This window comes from Theropithecus gelada, chromosome 12 (genome assembly GCF_003255815.1).
Source record: "Theropithecus gelada isolate Dixy chromosome 12, Tgel_1.0, whole genome shotgun sequence".
Lineage (NCBI taxonomy): Eukaryota > Metazoa > Chordata > Mammalia > Primates > Cercopithecidae > Theropithecus > Theropithecus gelada.
This window is the reverse complement of record NC_037680.1, coordinates 114,431,888-114,445,810: the sequence shown is the minus strand read 5'-3', so window position 1 is coordinate 114,445,810 and position 13,923 is coordinate 114,431,888. Positions and strand designations below refer to the sequence as shown.

Here is a 13,923-nt window from a genome sequence, read left to right as displayed (position 1 = left end):
GTAAGGAAGACCTGGTCTCAGCACAGTCTTTTCTGTCGCGTTTCCCCTCCCCTCCCCTCCTCTCCTTCCCCTCCCCTCCCCTTTCTTTTCTTTTCTTTTTTCTTTTTGAGTCTTACTCTCTTGCTCAGCCTGGAGTGCAACAGCACCATCTCAGCTCACTGCAACCTCTGCCTCCTGGGTTCAAGTGATTCTCCTGCCTCAGCCTCCTGAGTAGCTGGGATTACAGATGTGCGCCACCACGCCTGGCTAATTTTTTGTAGTTTTAGTAGAGACAGGGTTTCACCATGTTGGCCAGGCTGGTCTCGAACTCCTGACCTCAAGTGATCTGCCGGCCCACCTTGGCCTCCCAAAGTGCTGGGATTACAGGCATGAGCCACCATGCCCGGCCTGTCACATTGATTTCTGACGTCTATTGTCATCTTTTCCAAGTGGTAGAATAGGCATACTGTCCTTCCAGAACAGCTGACACTCTGAAGTTTACGAAGTTGGGTGAAATCTTTTGGATCAGACCTTTTTGATCAGAGTGCTCTGGGAACACCTTCTTCTACATAAAACCAGCCTCTGAATTTCAGTGTCTCGTTTCCCTTGGTCTGTTTCCCTATAATGGGGCAGTGGTCATGAGGGTCTGTCAGTGCTGTGATGTGAAAAGCAGCCAGTGTCCTGGTGTCCTGGGAAAGGTTACTTTCCTTAATCAGAACAAATCTTATTAATCTGAGGCAAGTGGTAGCACTGTGAGTGGCCACCTAGAAAGATGTGTGGCAGGAGATTCATGTCCACAAAGTATAACGCACCCCACCACAACCACAACCAGCAGCAAACAGCAGGCCTGGAACCAACGAAAAGCCCATGTCGTGACCAGTGAATAAAACAATAGAACTTTGGAGGGGATAGTGCCACTCGAAGTTTACTGTTTCTACACACACACATGCACACACACACACATTCACACATACACATGCATGCACATGCACACACACGTACACGCACACACATGCACACACATGCACGCACACATGCGCACGCATGCATGCACACACACACGGCTGGCAAAGCACATGGCAAGGTGAGGGTCCTTGTCCTTGAAGATGCCACAGCCCTAAAACGGATTCTGGAAGGATTCTGCGTGTGCAGCTCAGCCCTGGGTGAAGCAGTGGGCTCTGCACCCCCACCTGGGGGCCTGGGGGCCGCGGGGCTGCTCGAGCCAGGGCCTGGGGCTCTGCCACTGGTGGTGTGACCTTGGGCTAGCCACTAGGGTCCTCAGGGCTCCCTGGCTTTCTGGGGGAGAAGTGGGGGATGAGCCGAGACACTTGTCCCATTTTCTTCCAGCTCTCATAACCACAACCACTTTGTGACATAAGAGTACAGGTGGGTTACGACTGGCTGAGGGCTCAGGGGTCCCTGGATCCCAGGGAGGGGTGAGATTTCTGGAAGTGGAGATGGCAGAGTGAATGCTGTGGACTGGACAGTGTCTTAAAAAGCATGGTCAACTAAGGTGACAAATGCTCACTGGTAAGAGGACAGCCCCAGCCTGGCTTCACTGATAATGTACCTGGAATGGACCTGTGGGCCATCCCCGTAGGTGCTGTTCTGGTGGTAATTTTCAATGAATCCCTCTTTTCCCCAGTCCCATGTGGGAGGAGTCCATCCGAAGCTCCCAGGCCTGCCTAGCCGACCGACCCAGCCATGGCCCGGGCTCCAGGGCGGCTCAAGGGCTACCTCCTCCGGTGGTCCCTGACTCAGGTCCCAGCACAGCACCCCCACCCAGGTTGGCCTAGCTGCAGTTTGTCTGAGAGATGCCGGCAGTACCGCGGGTCGAAATCGTGTGAGAAGCTCCCACCTCCTGTCTCCTCGCCCTCACTGGGGCCTCTCAGGAAAGGCCAGCTTGTGAGCACAGGGGCAAGGCCGGGCCCCATTGTGGCCCAGGGGGCAGGTAGGGGAGGAGCTGAGGGGGGAATAGAGGAGAGAAGGGGGAGGCGCATCCCGGCCCCTCTTTGCCTTCATCTGTCCTGTGTATTGGAGTATCTCAAGGAATCTTATTGGGCAGATTCCTGAGAGAACTCGGGCAAGTGACTTGAACTCTGTTTTCCTCTTCTGTGAAATGGGGACAAGGACAGGCCCTCCCTCAAGGGGCTTCTCTGAGAGTTTCATAAATACAAGTTCACAGTGCAGTGCCCGGCTCACGCAAACGCTACCGCTGTTCTTGTCATAATTATTCTTTCCTTGTGGCCCCAAACCACTGGCCCTAGGGGACCCTTGGCTTCTCCACTCACAGGTGGTCACATCCTAGAAGTGGAGGAAGCTGGGGCCTCGCGCAGCAGACTGACCAGACCCTCACTGAGGGCCCAAGGCTGAGACTGGGTCATGGACAGTGGAGTCCTGGCGGTTCCCAACAAGACAGAGACGAGGATCAGCCCCTGAGGCCGCCGCCCACTGTCAGCAACCCTGGGTTCCTCTCCTGACCCAGTGGAAGGCACAGCCACGCCTGCTCCTCTGGGGAAAACGGGCCCACACCACAGCCATGGTTCTGCTGGAGAAGCCGAGAAGCCACTCGGGGCTCCTTCTGGTCTCTTAGGCTGGGGATGCCTCTTGGGACTGGCTGGGTGGGGAGGTTTGGGTGTACCTTGTGGGGGTGGGGTGGGGACTGCAACACCCAGGAGGAGGCTCAGGGGCTCTATGCGGGGAGGCTGCTGTGATGAGCTGCCTGGCGTCTGATGGGCTTAGCCCAGGCTGGGCGGTGGGTGGCCTCACGTGGCTGTGGTGTGCTGAAGCTGAAACGGCCCTGGCTGCCGTGTTTGGATGCGGCTGTCATGTGGGGCAAAGGGAGAGGCCAAGTCGAAGGTGATGGGGGAGTGGACACTCTTCTCAGTCACTGGAGAAGGGACAGGTCCTGGGGGCTGCAGAGGCCCGAGAGGCAGGGTCTGAACTTAGAGGACACCCAGGAGGGACCACGGAGGGGCTCCTTTGGGGAGCCAGAACCTTCTGGAAGCCCAGCTACAGGTGGGGACATGGGCAGAAGTGTGGATGGGGTGCAGGGAGGTGAGGGACAGAAGGCTAAGCCCGGTGATGCCTTGGGGACAGACAGGAAGAGCTTGCACCCAAGGCCCCAGGTATCTGTGGGGAGGGGCCCAGCCCTTCCTGGTCTGTCATCTCAGTGTATCCAGCCCTGGTGTATGCAAGTGTGACTGTGTGTGCAGGTGTGACTGTGTTACTCTGTGTGTGTGACTGTGCAGGTGTGACTGTGTTACTGTGTGTGCAGGTGTGACTGTGTTACTCTGTGTGTGTGACTGTGTGACTGTGACTGTGTTATTCTGTGTGTGACTGTGTGTGCAGGTGTGACTGTGTTATTCTGTGTGACTGTNTGTTATTCTGTGTGTGACTGTGTGTGCAGGTGTGACTGTGTTATTCTGTGTGACTGTGTGCATGGGTGTGACTGTGTTATTCTGTGTGTATGACTGTGTGGGTGTGACTGTGTTACTCTGTGTGTGTGTGTGGGTGTGACTGTTATTCTGTGTGTGTGACTGTGTGTGTGTGACTGTGTGGGTGTGACTGTGTGTGTGGGTGTGACTGTGTTATTCTGTGTGTGACTGTGTGTGGGTGTAACTGTTACTCTATATGACTGTGTGTGTGGGTGTGACTGTTATTCTGTGTGTGTGACTCTGTGTGTATGTGTGACCATTATTCTGTGTGTGACTGTGCAGGTGTGACACTGTTACTCTGTGTAACTGTGTGTGGGTGTGACTGTGTTATTCTGTGTCACCGGGGGCAGCAAGGGCCCCAGAATCCCCAGGAGCACCTCAGTGCACTCAGCACTGGCTCCAGTGTCACCCCCGAGCAAAGGCCCCTGATTCCTCCTGTCAGAGGAAAGAGAGTCCACAGGGCCTGGTGCCACCCTTCTCCCAGTGATGGGTACTCAGAGGTAATGACTCTTTCCAAGTTCAAGAACATCCTTTTAATCACAAACCACTCATCCACAACTGTGGCTATGGGGTAAGCAGCCTGGGCTGGGACCCTTTCCAGAGGTAAGTTGGGGTCACGTCCCTGCCCCCTTCCTAGGGTGGAAGTGGCCTCCAGCCATGGGGGGCTTCCAGGTTAATGCCAGAGCCTCGACTACTTTGGACTCCTGTGAGCTCTTCTTGGTTGGAAGAAGGGGGGGTATTGTGGGCCTGCTCTGTCCCAAGGCTCCAGAAGCTGCCCCCACCCAGGCCTGCCTGGCCTCACCCTGAAGCCTGGGTGCACAGCAGCCTGGGCCCTGCCTACACGATGCCCTCTGTGTGCTTGCTCTGCCAGACCACCAGTGCCGTCACCAGCAGGGTCACCGTGATGGGGACCACGATGAAGGGGTAGAGGACGCTGCCAGGCGGGTCCCGCACGGCCCTGCCTGAGATGGGGCAGGCCCTGAAGTAGTGCCCGTGCACTGCCAGGAAGAACCTGTCCACCTCTGCGTTGGGCCAGAAGCAGCCTAGCTTCTCCGCCATGTGCCAGGTGCAGTCGGCCAGCTCCCTGTAGCTCCTGTGGATGGAAGAGGAGGTGGTGAGACCCTGGGCAGGCAGGGGAAACAACGCGGGACCCCAGCCGGGGGCGCTGCACCGTGGCCCCTCACGCGGCCCTGGAGCTTGGCTTGGAAAAGGCCCGGCACCGAGGCAGTGGCCCTGGATCCAGGAGGGCAGGGCCCCAACGGCTCCAGGGGGACTCCCAGGCAACCTGCATGGCGGCCCGTGGTGCAGGAAGCCCTGGTGTGGCTGTGGGGCCTCTCACAGCTCTGTCTGCACCGGAAGGACGACCTAGGCTGGGTGGCCAATGAGGCCCACACCTCTGCCACTGGCTCCTCCGCCACCAGCTCCTTCTGCTACCCCGGGCAAGGTCACAGGCTGGTGTCGCGTCTGTGTGTGACTGTTATTCTGTATGTGACTGTAACCGTTGTTCTTTGTGTGTGACTATGTGTGACTATGTGTAACTGTTATTCTCTGTGTGCAACTGTGTGACTGTTATTCACTGTATGACAGTGTTATTCTCTGTGTGACTGTGTGTGTGACTGTTATTCACTGCATGAGTGTTATTCGCTGTGTGACTGTGTGTGTGTTATTCCCTGTATGACTATTATTCTCTGTGTGACTGTGTGACTGTTATTCACTTTGTGACAGTGTTATTCTGTGTGACTGTGTGTGTGACTGTTATTCACTATACGACAGTGTTATTCTGTGTGACTGTGTGTGACTGTTATTCACTGTGTGACAGTGTTATTGTGTGACTGTTATTCTGTGTGTGACTATTCTCTGTGTGTGACTGTGTGACTGTTATTCTGTGTGTGGGTGACTGTATTATTCTGTGTGTGTGACTGTGTGACTTATTCTCTGACTGTGTAACTATATTCTGTGTGTGACTGTGTGTGACTGTTATTCTCTTTGTGACTCTGTGACATTGTCTCTGTGTGACTGTTATATTCTATATGTGACTGTGTGTGTGTGACTATTTTCTGTGTGACTGTGTGTGTTACTGTTATTCTCTGTGACTATGTGACTGTTTAACTGTTATTATCTGCATGTGACTGTTATTCTGTGTGTAACTGCGTTATTCTGTGTGTGACTGTTCTGTGACTGTGTGACATTGTGTGACTGTTTTCTGTGACTGTGTGTGACTATTTTCTGTGTGTGACTGTGTGTTACTATTATTCTGTGTGTGACTGTTATTCCCTGTGTGTGACTGTGTGTGAATAGCTGTGCTATTCTGTGTGACTGTTATTCTGTGTGTAACTGTGTAACTGTTATTCTCTGCATGTGACTGTAATTCTGTGTTACTGTGTGTGTGACTATATATATATATAACTGTGTTATCCTGTGTGTGACTGTGGGTGTGACTGTTATTCTCTGTGTGTGACTGTTATTCTGTGTGTGTGTGAGAGACATTCTATGTGTGACTGTGTAACACTGTGTTATTCTGTGTGACTATGACTGTGTTATTCTCTGTGTGTGATTGTGTGTGTTATTCTCTGTGTGTGACTGTGTAACACTGTTATTCTGTGTGACTGGTACTGTGCTATTCTCTGTGTGTGACTGTGTTATTCTCTGTGTGTGTGTCCCTGTGTGTGAGTGTAACTTGTTATTTTCTGTGGGTTTGTGACTCTGTTATCCTCTGTGTGTGTCCCTGTGTGTGTAACTGTCATTTGTGAGTGGTGTGACTGTGTTATTCTGTGTATGAACCTGTGTGTGCAGATGTGACTGTGTTATTCTGTGTGTATGACTGTGCGGGTGTGACTGTGTTATTCTGTGTGTGTGACTGTGTGTGTGGACTTCACCACAGGGCCCCTGACCCTATCCTGCCATGGCTGCAGGTGCCTTTACCCACAGGTTTGGCTGCCACCAGGTTACAGGGAAGGGAGTGGAGGTGGCTGTGCTGAGCCAGGGGCCTGGGTGGCACGGGCAGAGGGTGTGCCATTGGGGTGTTCCTTGGGCTTGGCTTGGAGAGCAGCCAACGCAGAGTCCCCTCTGCTCCAGGAATTCTAACTCTCGAAGCCGCAGCAGATGAACTCATTCCCACCCTGCCCCTTAGGTGCTCTCAGGACTCTGCTCCCCCAGGGTTCTCTGGGAGAGCAAACACCATCTGTTTCTGAACAACTTTTTCCATAGACAGGGGTTTGTAGGCCACAGCCTGCCCTTTGAAATGAAGTGGACAAAACCCAAGTGGACCCAGCCATCGGTGCTTTTCTGTGTCATCTTCCAACCCAGGACGTGGGTACCAAGTGCCTCTTGCAGCAGAGGAAACTGAGGCTCTGAGACAGCACTGGACATGGGTAGAACCCAGACCATGCCGGCTCCTTCTGCCTCCAGCCCTGCATTTCCCCCAACCCCGTGACCTCCTGCTTCACAGAACAGCCCTGAGACTCAGGAAGAAAGGCCCCTCTGGTGTTGCATGGGGCTCAGAGCTTGTTCTCAGGGACTGACTGCCTGAGGGGTCTTGGTGGCATTCACTGTTGTCACCATTCCATGATAACTGCTGTTATCATGCAGATCCACTGGGTGCCCCTGCATGATAGGCACAGGCTCAGCAGGGCCTGTGTGTGATCTCGCTCACGCTTGGGGACCGCTGTTACCCATCGTTTTATAGACAGGGAAACAGAGGTTTGGGAAGGCTGGAGGGCTTCCAGGTGAGAGGGCCAGGGTGTGACTGCACAGGTCTCACACCTCACCACTGTCCCTCGCCCTTGGTGGCCAAATCTGGCCACAGCTTGGACACTTCCTTGTCTGGGTCCAAGTCGCACTCACTGGGGGTTGAGGCCACAGTGGGCATCCATAAGCCAGTAAGCCTTGAATGAGCCCTTGCCCCACAGGGGCAGCCTGAGTGCCTCTAGGGCAGTTGTCAAGTCCCCTTCACCCCCGTATCCACGATGCTAGTGTGATGCCAGGCTTGCCGTGGCAGTTGTGCCACCAGGGCTGCAGCCAGGGTAGGAACAGGCTCAAAGCCCTTTCCACCATCCCAGACTCTTCTCTCCTGGGACCAGATGTCTTAGGCTGCTGAGGGAGGAACAGCACAGCCTGTCGCCCCCAGGGCACAGACAAAGACCATGGCTGGTGGAAGGATAGGAAGGAACTCTTTTTCTTTGGAAGGGCACCAGGAAACCATCCTGGCCTAGGATCCTGCACCATACAAAACAGAGGCCTTGGCTGGGCATGGTGGCTTATGCCTGGAATCCCAGCACTTTGGGAGGCCGAGGCTAGTGGATCACAAGGTCAGGAGTTTGAGACCAGCCTGGCCAAGATGGTGAAACCCTGTCTCTACTAAAAATACAAAAATTAGCTGGGTGCAGTGGCGGGTGCCTGTAATCCCAGCTACTCAGGAGACCGAGGCAAGAGAATCGCTTGAACCCGGGAGGTGGAGGTTGCAGTGAGCTGAGATCACGCCACTGCACTTGAGCCTGGGTGACAGAGCAAGACTAAGACTCTGTCTCAAAACAACAACAACAAAAAACAGTGATCTCTTCTCGCTGGGGAAGGGACAGGACAGTCGCACCCAAGACCCCAGCAGGGTTTGTCTGCCACAGGAAAAAGGGGTAGGAATTCTGAGGCGAAGGGCACAGGGAAGGGCCTGTCTAAACTGAGGCTGGATCAGGACACAGAGAACCCTCCCCAAGCCTTTGAACATAACCTTGGTGTAGAATAACAAGCAGTACCTGTCTACTGCCAAGAGAAAGTGGGGCGAGATCCATGCTGCAGCACAGGCAGGCAAGGGAAAGCTGAAAGCAGAGGGTGGGGCACCACACTGAGAAATCTCCTCCAGTGCCCTAGTCCTAACCCTGGGCACAAGGCAATGGCAGCTCATTGCTAGAGGTACTTGAGGCCTATGGTACATTGACGATAACCATAACAATGACAAATCCCAAACCCAGTTCAATTCCTAACAAGATTGACTCAAATCCCACACTAACAGTCTGACAGAAGAGGCTTACCCATTTCCACATGTAAATACTATCGACTGTAGTCACCTCTGTTCTATACATGAATGTTCAGTATTCAATAAAAATTATATATTTTTTTGTTGAGAAGCAACAAAAAACAACCAATCCATTGCCAAGAGGCAAAACAATGAATGGAATTAGACTCAGAGATGACCTAGATGTCAGACAGGTATGTTAGAATGGCTAGTATGATAATGGGTCTAGTGGAAAGGGTAGACAATATGCATGAACAGATGGAGAATTTAAGCAGAGAGGTGGAAACTCAAAGTCAAAGACAGGTTGCTAGAAATAAAAAGACATAGCATCAGAGAGAATTCCTTCAATGGGCCCATCAGTGGACACGAAAACTGAGGAAAGAGAGAAATTGAAGATATGTCAGTAGAAATTAACCAAACTGAAACACAAAGAGAAAAAAAAAGTTGGGGAAGACTAGAGCATCCAAGAGCTGTGTAACATGACAATCCTGTAAATGACGTCAACCTCAACTCATAATGTGAGGGTCCCAGAAGGAGGAGAGGGAATGGAGCAAAAGACATATTTGAAGAGGTAATGGCTGAGGCTTTTAAAAAAATAATGAAAGACATAAAATTGCAGATCCAAGAAGCTTGGAGAATCTAAAACAGGACAGAAAACAAAGCAGCTACAATAGCAAACAACCACGTAGACACATCAAAGTCCAACTGCTGAACACCAAAGAAAAAGGAAAAAATCTTGAAGTCAGAAGAAAAAAGACATATAAAAGAACAGTGAGTTATAGCAGATTTCTTAATTTCTTATCAGAGGCTTGTCATGCGGGAAGACAATGGGCAACATTTTGAAAGTATTAGGGGTTGGGGGGAGGGGAAACACATTCTTGTTTTCTATGCCTAGGAATTTTCTATATTCTAGGAATTCTATACCTAGAAAAAAATACCTTTTGAAAATGAGGTTGACGCTGGGCACATTGGCTCACACCTGTAATTCCAGCACTTTGGGAGGCCGAGGCAAGCGGATCACTTGAGGTCAGGAGTGAGAGACCAGCCTGGCTAACATGGTGAAACCTCGCCTTTACTAAAAATACAAAAATTAGCTGGGCTTGGTGGCGGACACCTGTAACCCCAGCTACTCAGAAGGCTGAGGCAGGAGAATTACTTGAACCTGGGAGGGGGAGGCTGCAGTGAGTTGAGATCATGCCATTACACTCCAGCCTGGGTGACAGAGCAAGACTCTGTCTTGAAAAAAAAGAAAAAAAAAAAAAAAGAGGTTGATATAAGAACCTTTTGAGAAAAAAGAAGCTGAGAGAATTCATTGCCAGCAGACCTGTGCTACAAGAAATGTCAGAGAAAGTTCTTCAGTCATAAGAAAGAATTTGAGATCCACATGAATAGATGACGGGCTCCAAAAACAGTGAAAATGAAGATAATAGAAGGATATTTTTCCTTATACTTAATCTGGAAAGTGAGTAAATGGATCAGAGGTCATAAATCAAATGTGAGGAGACCCTCGGGGGCTTTAAGAGGCTATACAGAAAAAGTAGGGGCCTCTCCAGCATCCCAGCGCCCCTCTACCCCAGCCCCTGTCATACGGTCACTGTTTTTCCTCCCTGGCCGCCCTCTAGGTCACTGCCCTGAGTGCATAGTGCCTCCCTTAGCCCATGCAAGAGGCCCAGTAGATGCGGCATGAGGAGGGACAGGCAGCAGAGGGTGTGCCCTGCCTGTGGGCACTGGGGTGTGTGGTCTTTCCAGGTGAGCAAGGACTCATGTTTCAAGAAGAAAACAGAAGTGGAAAAAGCCACAGGAAGTCGTGACAGTCTGAGTCTCATTGTGGGGAAAAAAACGAAAGAGTACATGTTATGTGGCTGGTCCACGGTAAATGTTAGACATGTTATTGTTGCTGAAAACCAAGTCTAGGCTTCTCAGCTACAGGGTTAAACAGTGAGAATGCTGCCTCTTTTTTTTTTTTTTTGACAGGGTCTCACTCTCTCACCCAGGTTGGAGTGCAGTGGTGTAATCTCAGCTCACTGCAACCTCCGCCTCCCTGGTTCAAGCGATTCTCCTGCCTCAGCCTCTTGAGTAGCTGGGACTACAGACACGGTCCACCACACCTGGCTAATTTTTGTACTTTTAGTAGAGACGGGGTTTCACTATGTTGGCCAGGCTGGTCTCGAACTCCTGACCTCAGGAGATCCACCTGTCTTGGCCTCCCAAAGTGCTGGGATTGCAGGCGTGAGTCACTGCATCTGACCAATGAATGCTGCTTTGAATGATGATCCTCTCCCATATCTCAGACCCTCCAAACCCACAGGCAGTTTAGGTTTTGGTGTTCTGCAGATCCAGTGATACGTGATCCTCAACACTGCCCCCTGTCCCCTGAGGCGCGGAGCTGTGGCATTTTTAGGAGGAGCTATTGCCATCTCTGCACCAGCCAAACAGAACAGGAAGGAGCGGATGCAGGAAGCCACATCACCACAGAACCCACGCTGAGGCCACGCTGAGGCAGATAGGGCTGTGTGTGGGCGGGCTATTCTGGGACCAGGCACTCTCTCCTTGATACGTTAGCCTTCTGGATTGCAGCGCCACCCGCGTCTAAAAATATCTCTAATGTGCTGTCGGCTGCCCACTTCATCCTGTTTATTTATACAGAAGTGACAGCTGAAACTTTCAATAAATGTTGTGAGCTCCGTCAGTGAGGATGCGATAAAAAATATTCCCCTCAGAGGACAGACATTCTTCTGCCCAACAGAACACAGAACTGACTGAAGGACCCAAAATAGTCATGAAAGATACACCCTGACTCTAACTCCCTAAAGTTTCAGTTCTCATGTCACTGAGCAATGATCCTTTTTTGGCTAGGACTTTCCATTCTGGGGCTTGAAGCGAACTTTGCTTGGAATGTTCCTGAATCCTCTGGTGGGAGTTTCCAGCATATGTGGGTCCCAAGTCAAGGCCCGGCACCGCAGTTCATGGTGGTTTACTTGCTGGTAAGAAAGTCTGATCGCCGGCCAGGCGCGGTGGCTCACGCCTGTAATCGCAGCACTTTGGGAGGCCGAGGCGGGCGGATCACGAGATCAGGAGATCAAGACCATCCTGGCTAACACGGTGAAACCCTGTCTCTACTAAAAATACAAAAAATTAGCCGGGTGTGGTGGCGGGCGCCTGTAGTCCCAGCTACTCGGGAGGCTGAAGCAGGAGAATGGCGTGAACCCGGGAGGTGGAGCTTGCAGTGAGCCGAGATCATGCCACTGTACTCCAGTCTGGGAGACACAGCGAGACTCCGTTTCAAAAAAAAAAAAAAAAAAAGGTGTGATCGCCGATGCTCACAGGTGAGTCGTCTACTCTGGGGACACCCTGAGGTTGCAGTTGTCCCCCAGCTACCCCCGGCTGGCCCTAATATGAAATATGAGAGCCTGGGCCCTGTCACCCACCCACAGACCTGGGTTCAAATCCCAGCTCCACTTCTTACCCAGAGTGACCCTGGAGACCTCATTTGCTTGTTCAAGCCTTAGTCTCCTATTAGGATGAAGAGACAGGTCCTCACTTGACTGGCTCATGAAGTATACATTTCTCGTCCTTTTTGAGTTTATACTTAAGCAAAAGGTGACCAGGCAATGTGTGTCTAAATCATCAGAAAATCTGAGGGGAAAGCACTTTTGGCTTTAAATTCACTTTTTACAATTTATTTATTTATTTATTAATTTTAGACAGGGTTTTGCTCTGTTGCTTGGGCTGGAGTGCAGTGTGGCATGATCTTGGCTCACTGCAACCTCTGCCTCCTGGGTTCAGGTGATCCTCTTGCCTCACCCTCCAGAATAGCTGGGATTACAGGCATGCACCACCACACCTGGCAAACTTTTATTTATTTATTTATTTATTTATTTATTTATTTATTTATTAAGTACAGATAGGGTTTCACCATGTTGGCCACGCTGATCTCAAATTCCTGGGCTCAAGCGACCTGTCCGCCTTGGCCTCCCAAAGTGCTGGGATTACAGGCATTAGCCACCACACCCGGCCTCAGTTCACTTTATCTGCATCAGTATTTGCCTCCCTCTGCCCTGGAAGATTCAGCCTGGTGGCTTCCAGCAGCTTTCATTACCTGCTGGGGCGGGAGGTGCCACCCCATGTATCCTGACAGCCAGTGTGGGTGACCCACTTGAGGCCGGCTCGGGGAGCTTGTCCCAATGCCGGGCAGACATGGGGTAGGGATTCAGATAGGGTGGTGTATGGGTGGCTACAAAACAGAGAGGAATCCCCATGAGGCATTTAAATCACAGTTTCTTCTAGAAATACAAATGACTACTAGGCATGTGAAATGAAAGACCGCACATCCAGATGGCGCTCCTCTTACAGATGAGAATGCTAGGCTGGGCGCGGTGGCTCACACGTGAAACCCCGGCACTGTGGGAGGCCCAGGCCGGAGGATTGCTTGAGCCTAGGAGTTTAAGACCAGCCTGGGCAACACAGTGAGACCTTGTCTCTACAAAAAAATACAAAAATTTGCCAGTGATGGCATGCACCTGTAGTCCCAGCTAGTTGGGAGGCTTAGGTCAGAGGATCACATGAGCCCAGGGAGGTGGCAGATTGAGGCTGCAGTGAGCTGTGTTCCTGCCACTGCACTCCAGCCTGGGCAACAGAGTGAGACCCTGTCTCAAAAAAAAGAAAAGAATGCTGAATGCTAGTGAAGGTGTAGGACACTGAGGCAGGCACTCACAGCATTCCTCACAGAAGATAAACTGGTACAATTTTTCTGAAACACAATGTGGCAATATGTATCAATAATGTCAAACTCATAGATGCCTCTTAACCCCATAATTCCATTACTGGGATTTATCCTAAATTAATAATGTGAAATATAGATAACAGTGATCTAAGAAGGTGTCCACTGCAGATTTATAATTATGAAAAACAGCAAACAACAGGACAGTGGTCACAGAAATTATTTATGAGCGGCTCTGTTATGTATCTGTTAAAATTATATTTAGGAAGAAAATTTTAAGATATAGAAAAATATTTATGTTCTAAAGCTGGGCAAAAGAACAGCTCTCATGCCTGTGATCCCAGCACTTTGGGAGGCTGAGGCAGGAGGATCGCTTGAGGCCAGGAGTTCAAGACCAGCCTGGGCAACATAGTGAAACCCAGTCTCTCTGCTAAATAAATAAAGTTTTAAAAAGCAGCAGCAGGGGCCGGGCGCGGTGGCTCAAGCCTGTAATCCCAGCACTTTGGGAGGCTGAGGCGGGTGGATCACGAGGTCAGGAGATCGAGGCTATCCTGGCTAACATGGTGAAACCCCGTCTCTACTAAAAATACAAAAAAAAACTAGCCGGGCGTGGTGGCGGGCGCCTGTAGTCCCAGCTACTTGGGAGGCTGAGGCGGGAGAATGGCGTGAACCCGGGAGGCGGAGCTTGCAGTGAGCCGAGATCACGCCACTGCACTCCAGCCTGGGAGACACAGCGAGACTCCGTCTTAAAAAAAAAAAAAAAAAAAAAAAAAAAAAGG

The 13,923-nt window shown here is 51.2% G+C and overlaps 1 protein-coding gene across 3 annotated transcripts in view; it reads right to left on the bottom strand.

Annotated features, from left to right (window-relative positions):
- Positions 1–3,926: 3,926 nt before the first annotated feature.
- The window catches only part of RAMP1 (receptor activity modifying protein 1), a 56,524-nt gene continuing 46,527 nt past the window's right edge, over positions 3,927–13,923 (bottom strand). For all 3 annotated transcript variants that reach the window (XM_025404723.1, XM_025404722.1, XM_025404724.1), the window contains exon 3: positions 3,927–4,509. In XM_025404723.1, coding sequence (XP_025260508.1) covers positions 4,254–4,509 — 256 coding nt within the window. In that variant the 3' untranslated portion in view covers positions 3,927–4,253. The remainder of the gene's footprint in view (positions 4,510–13,923) is intronic.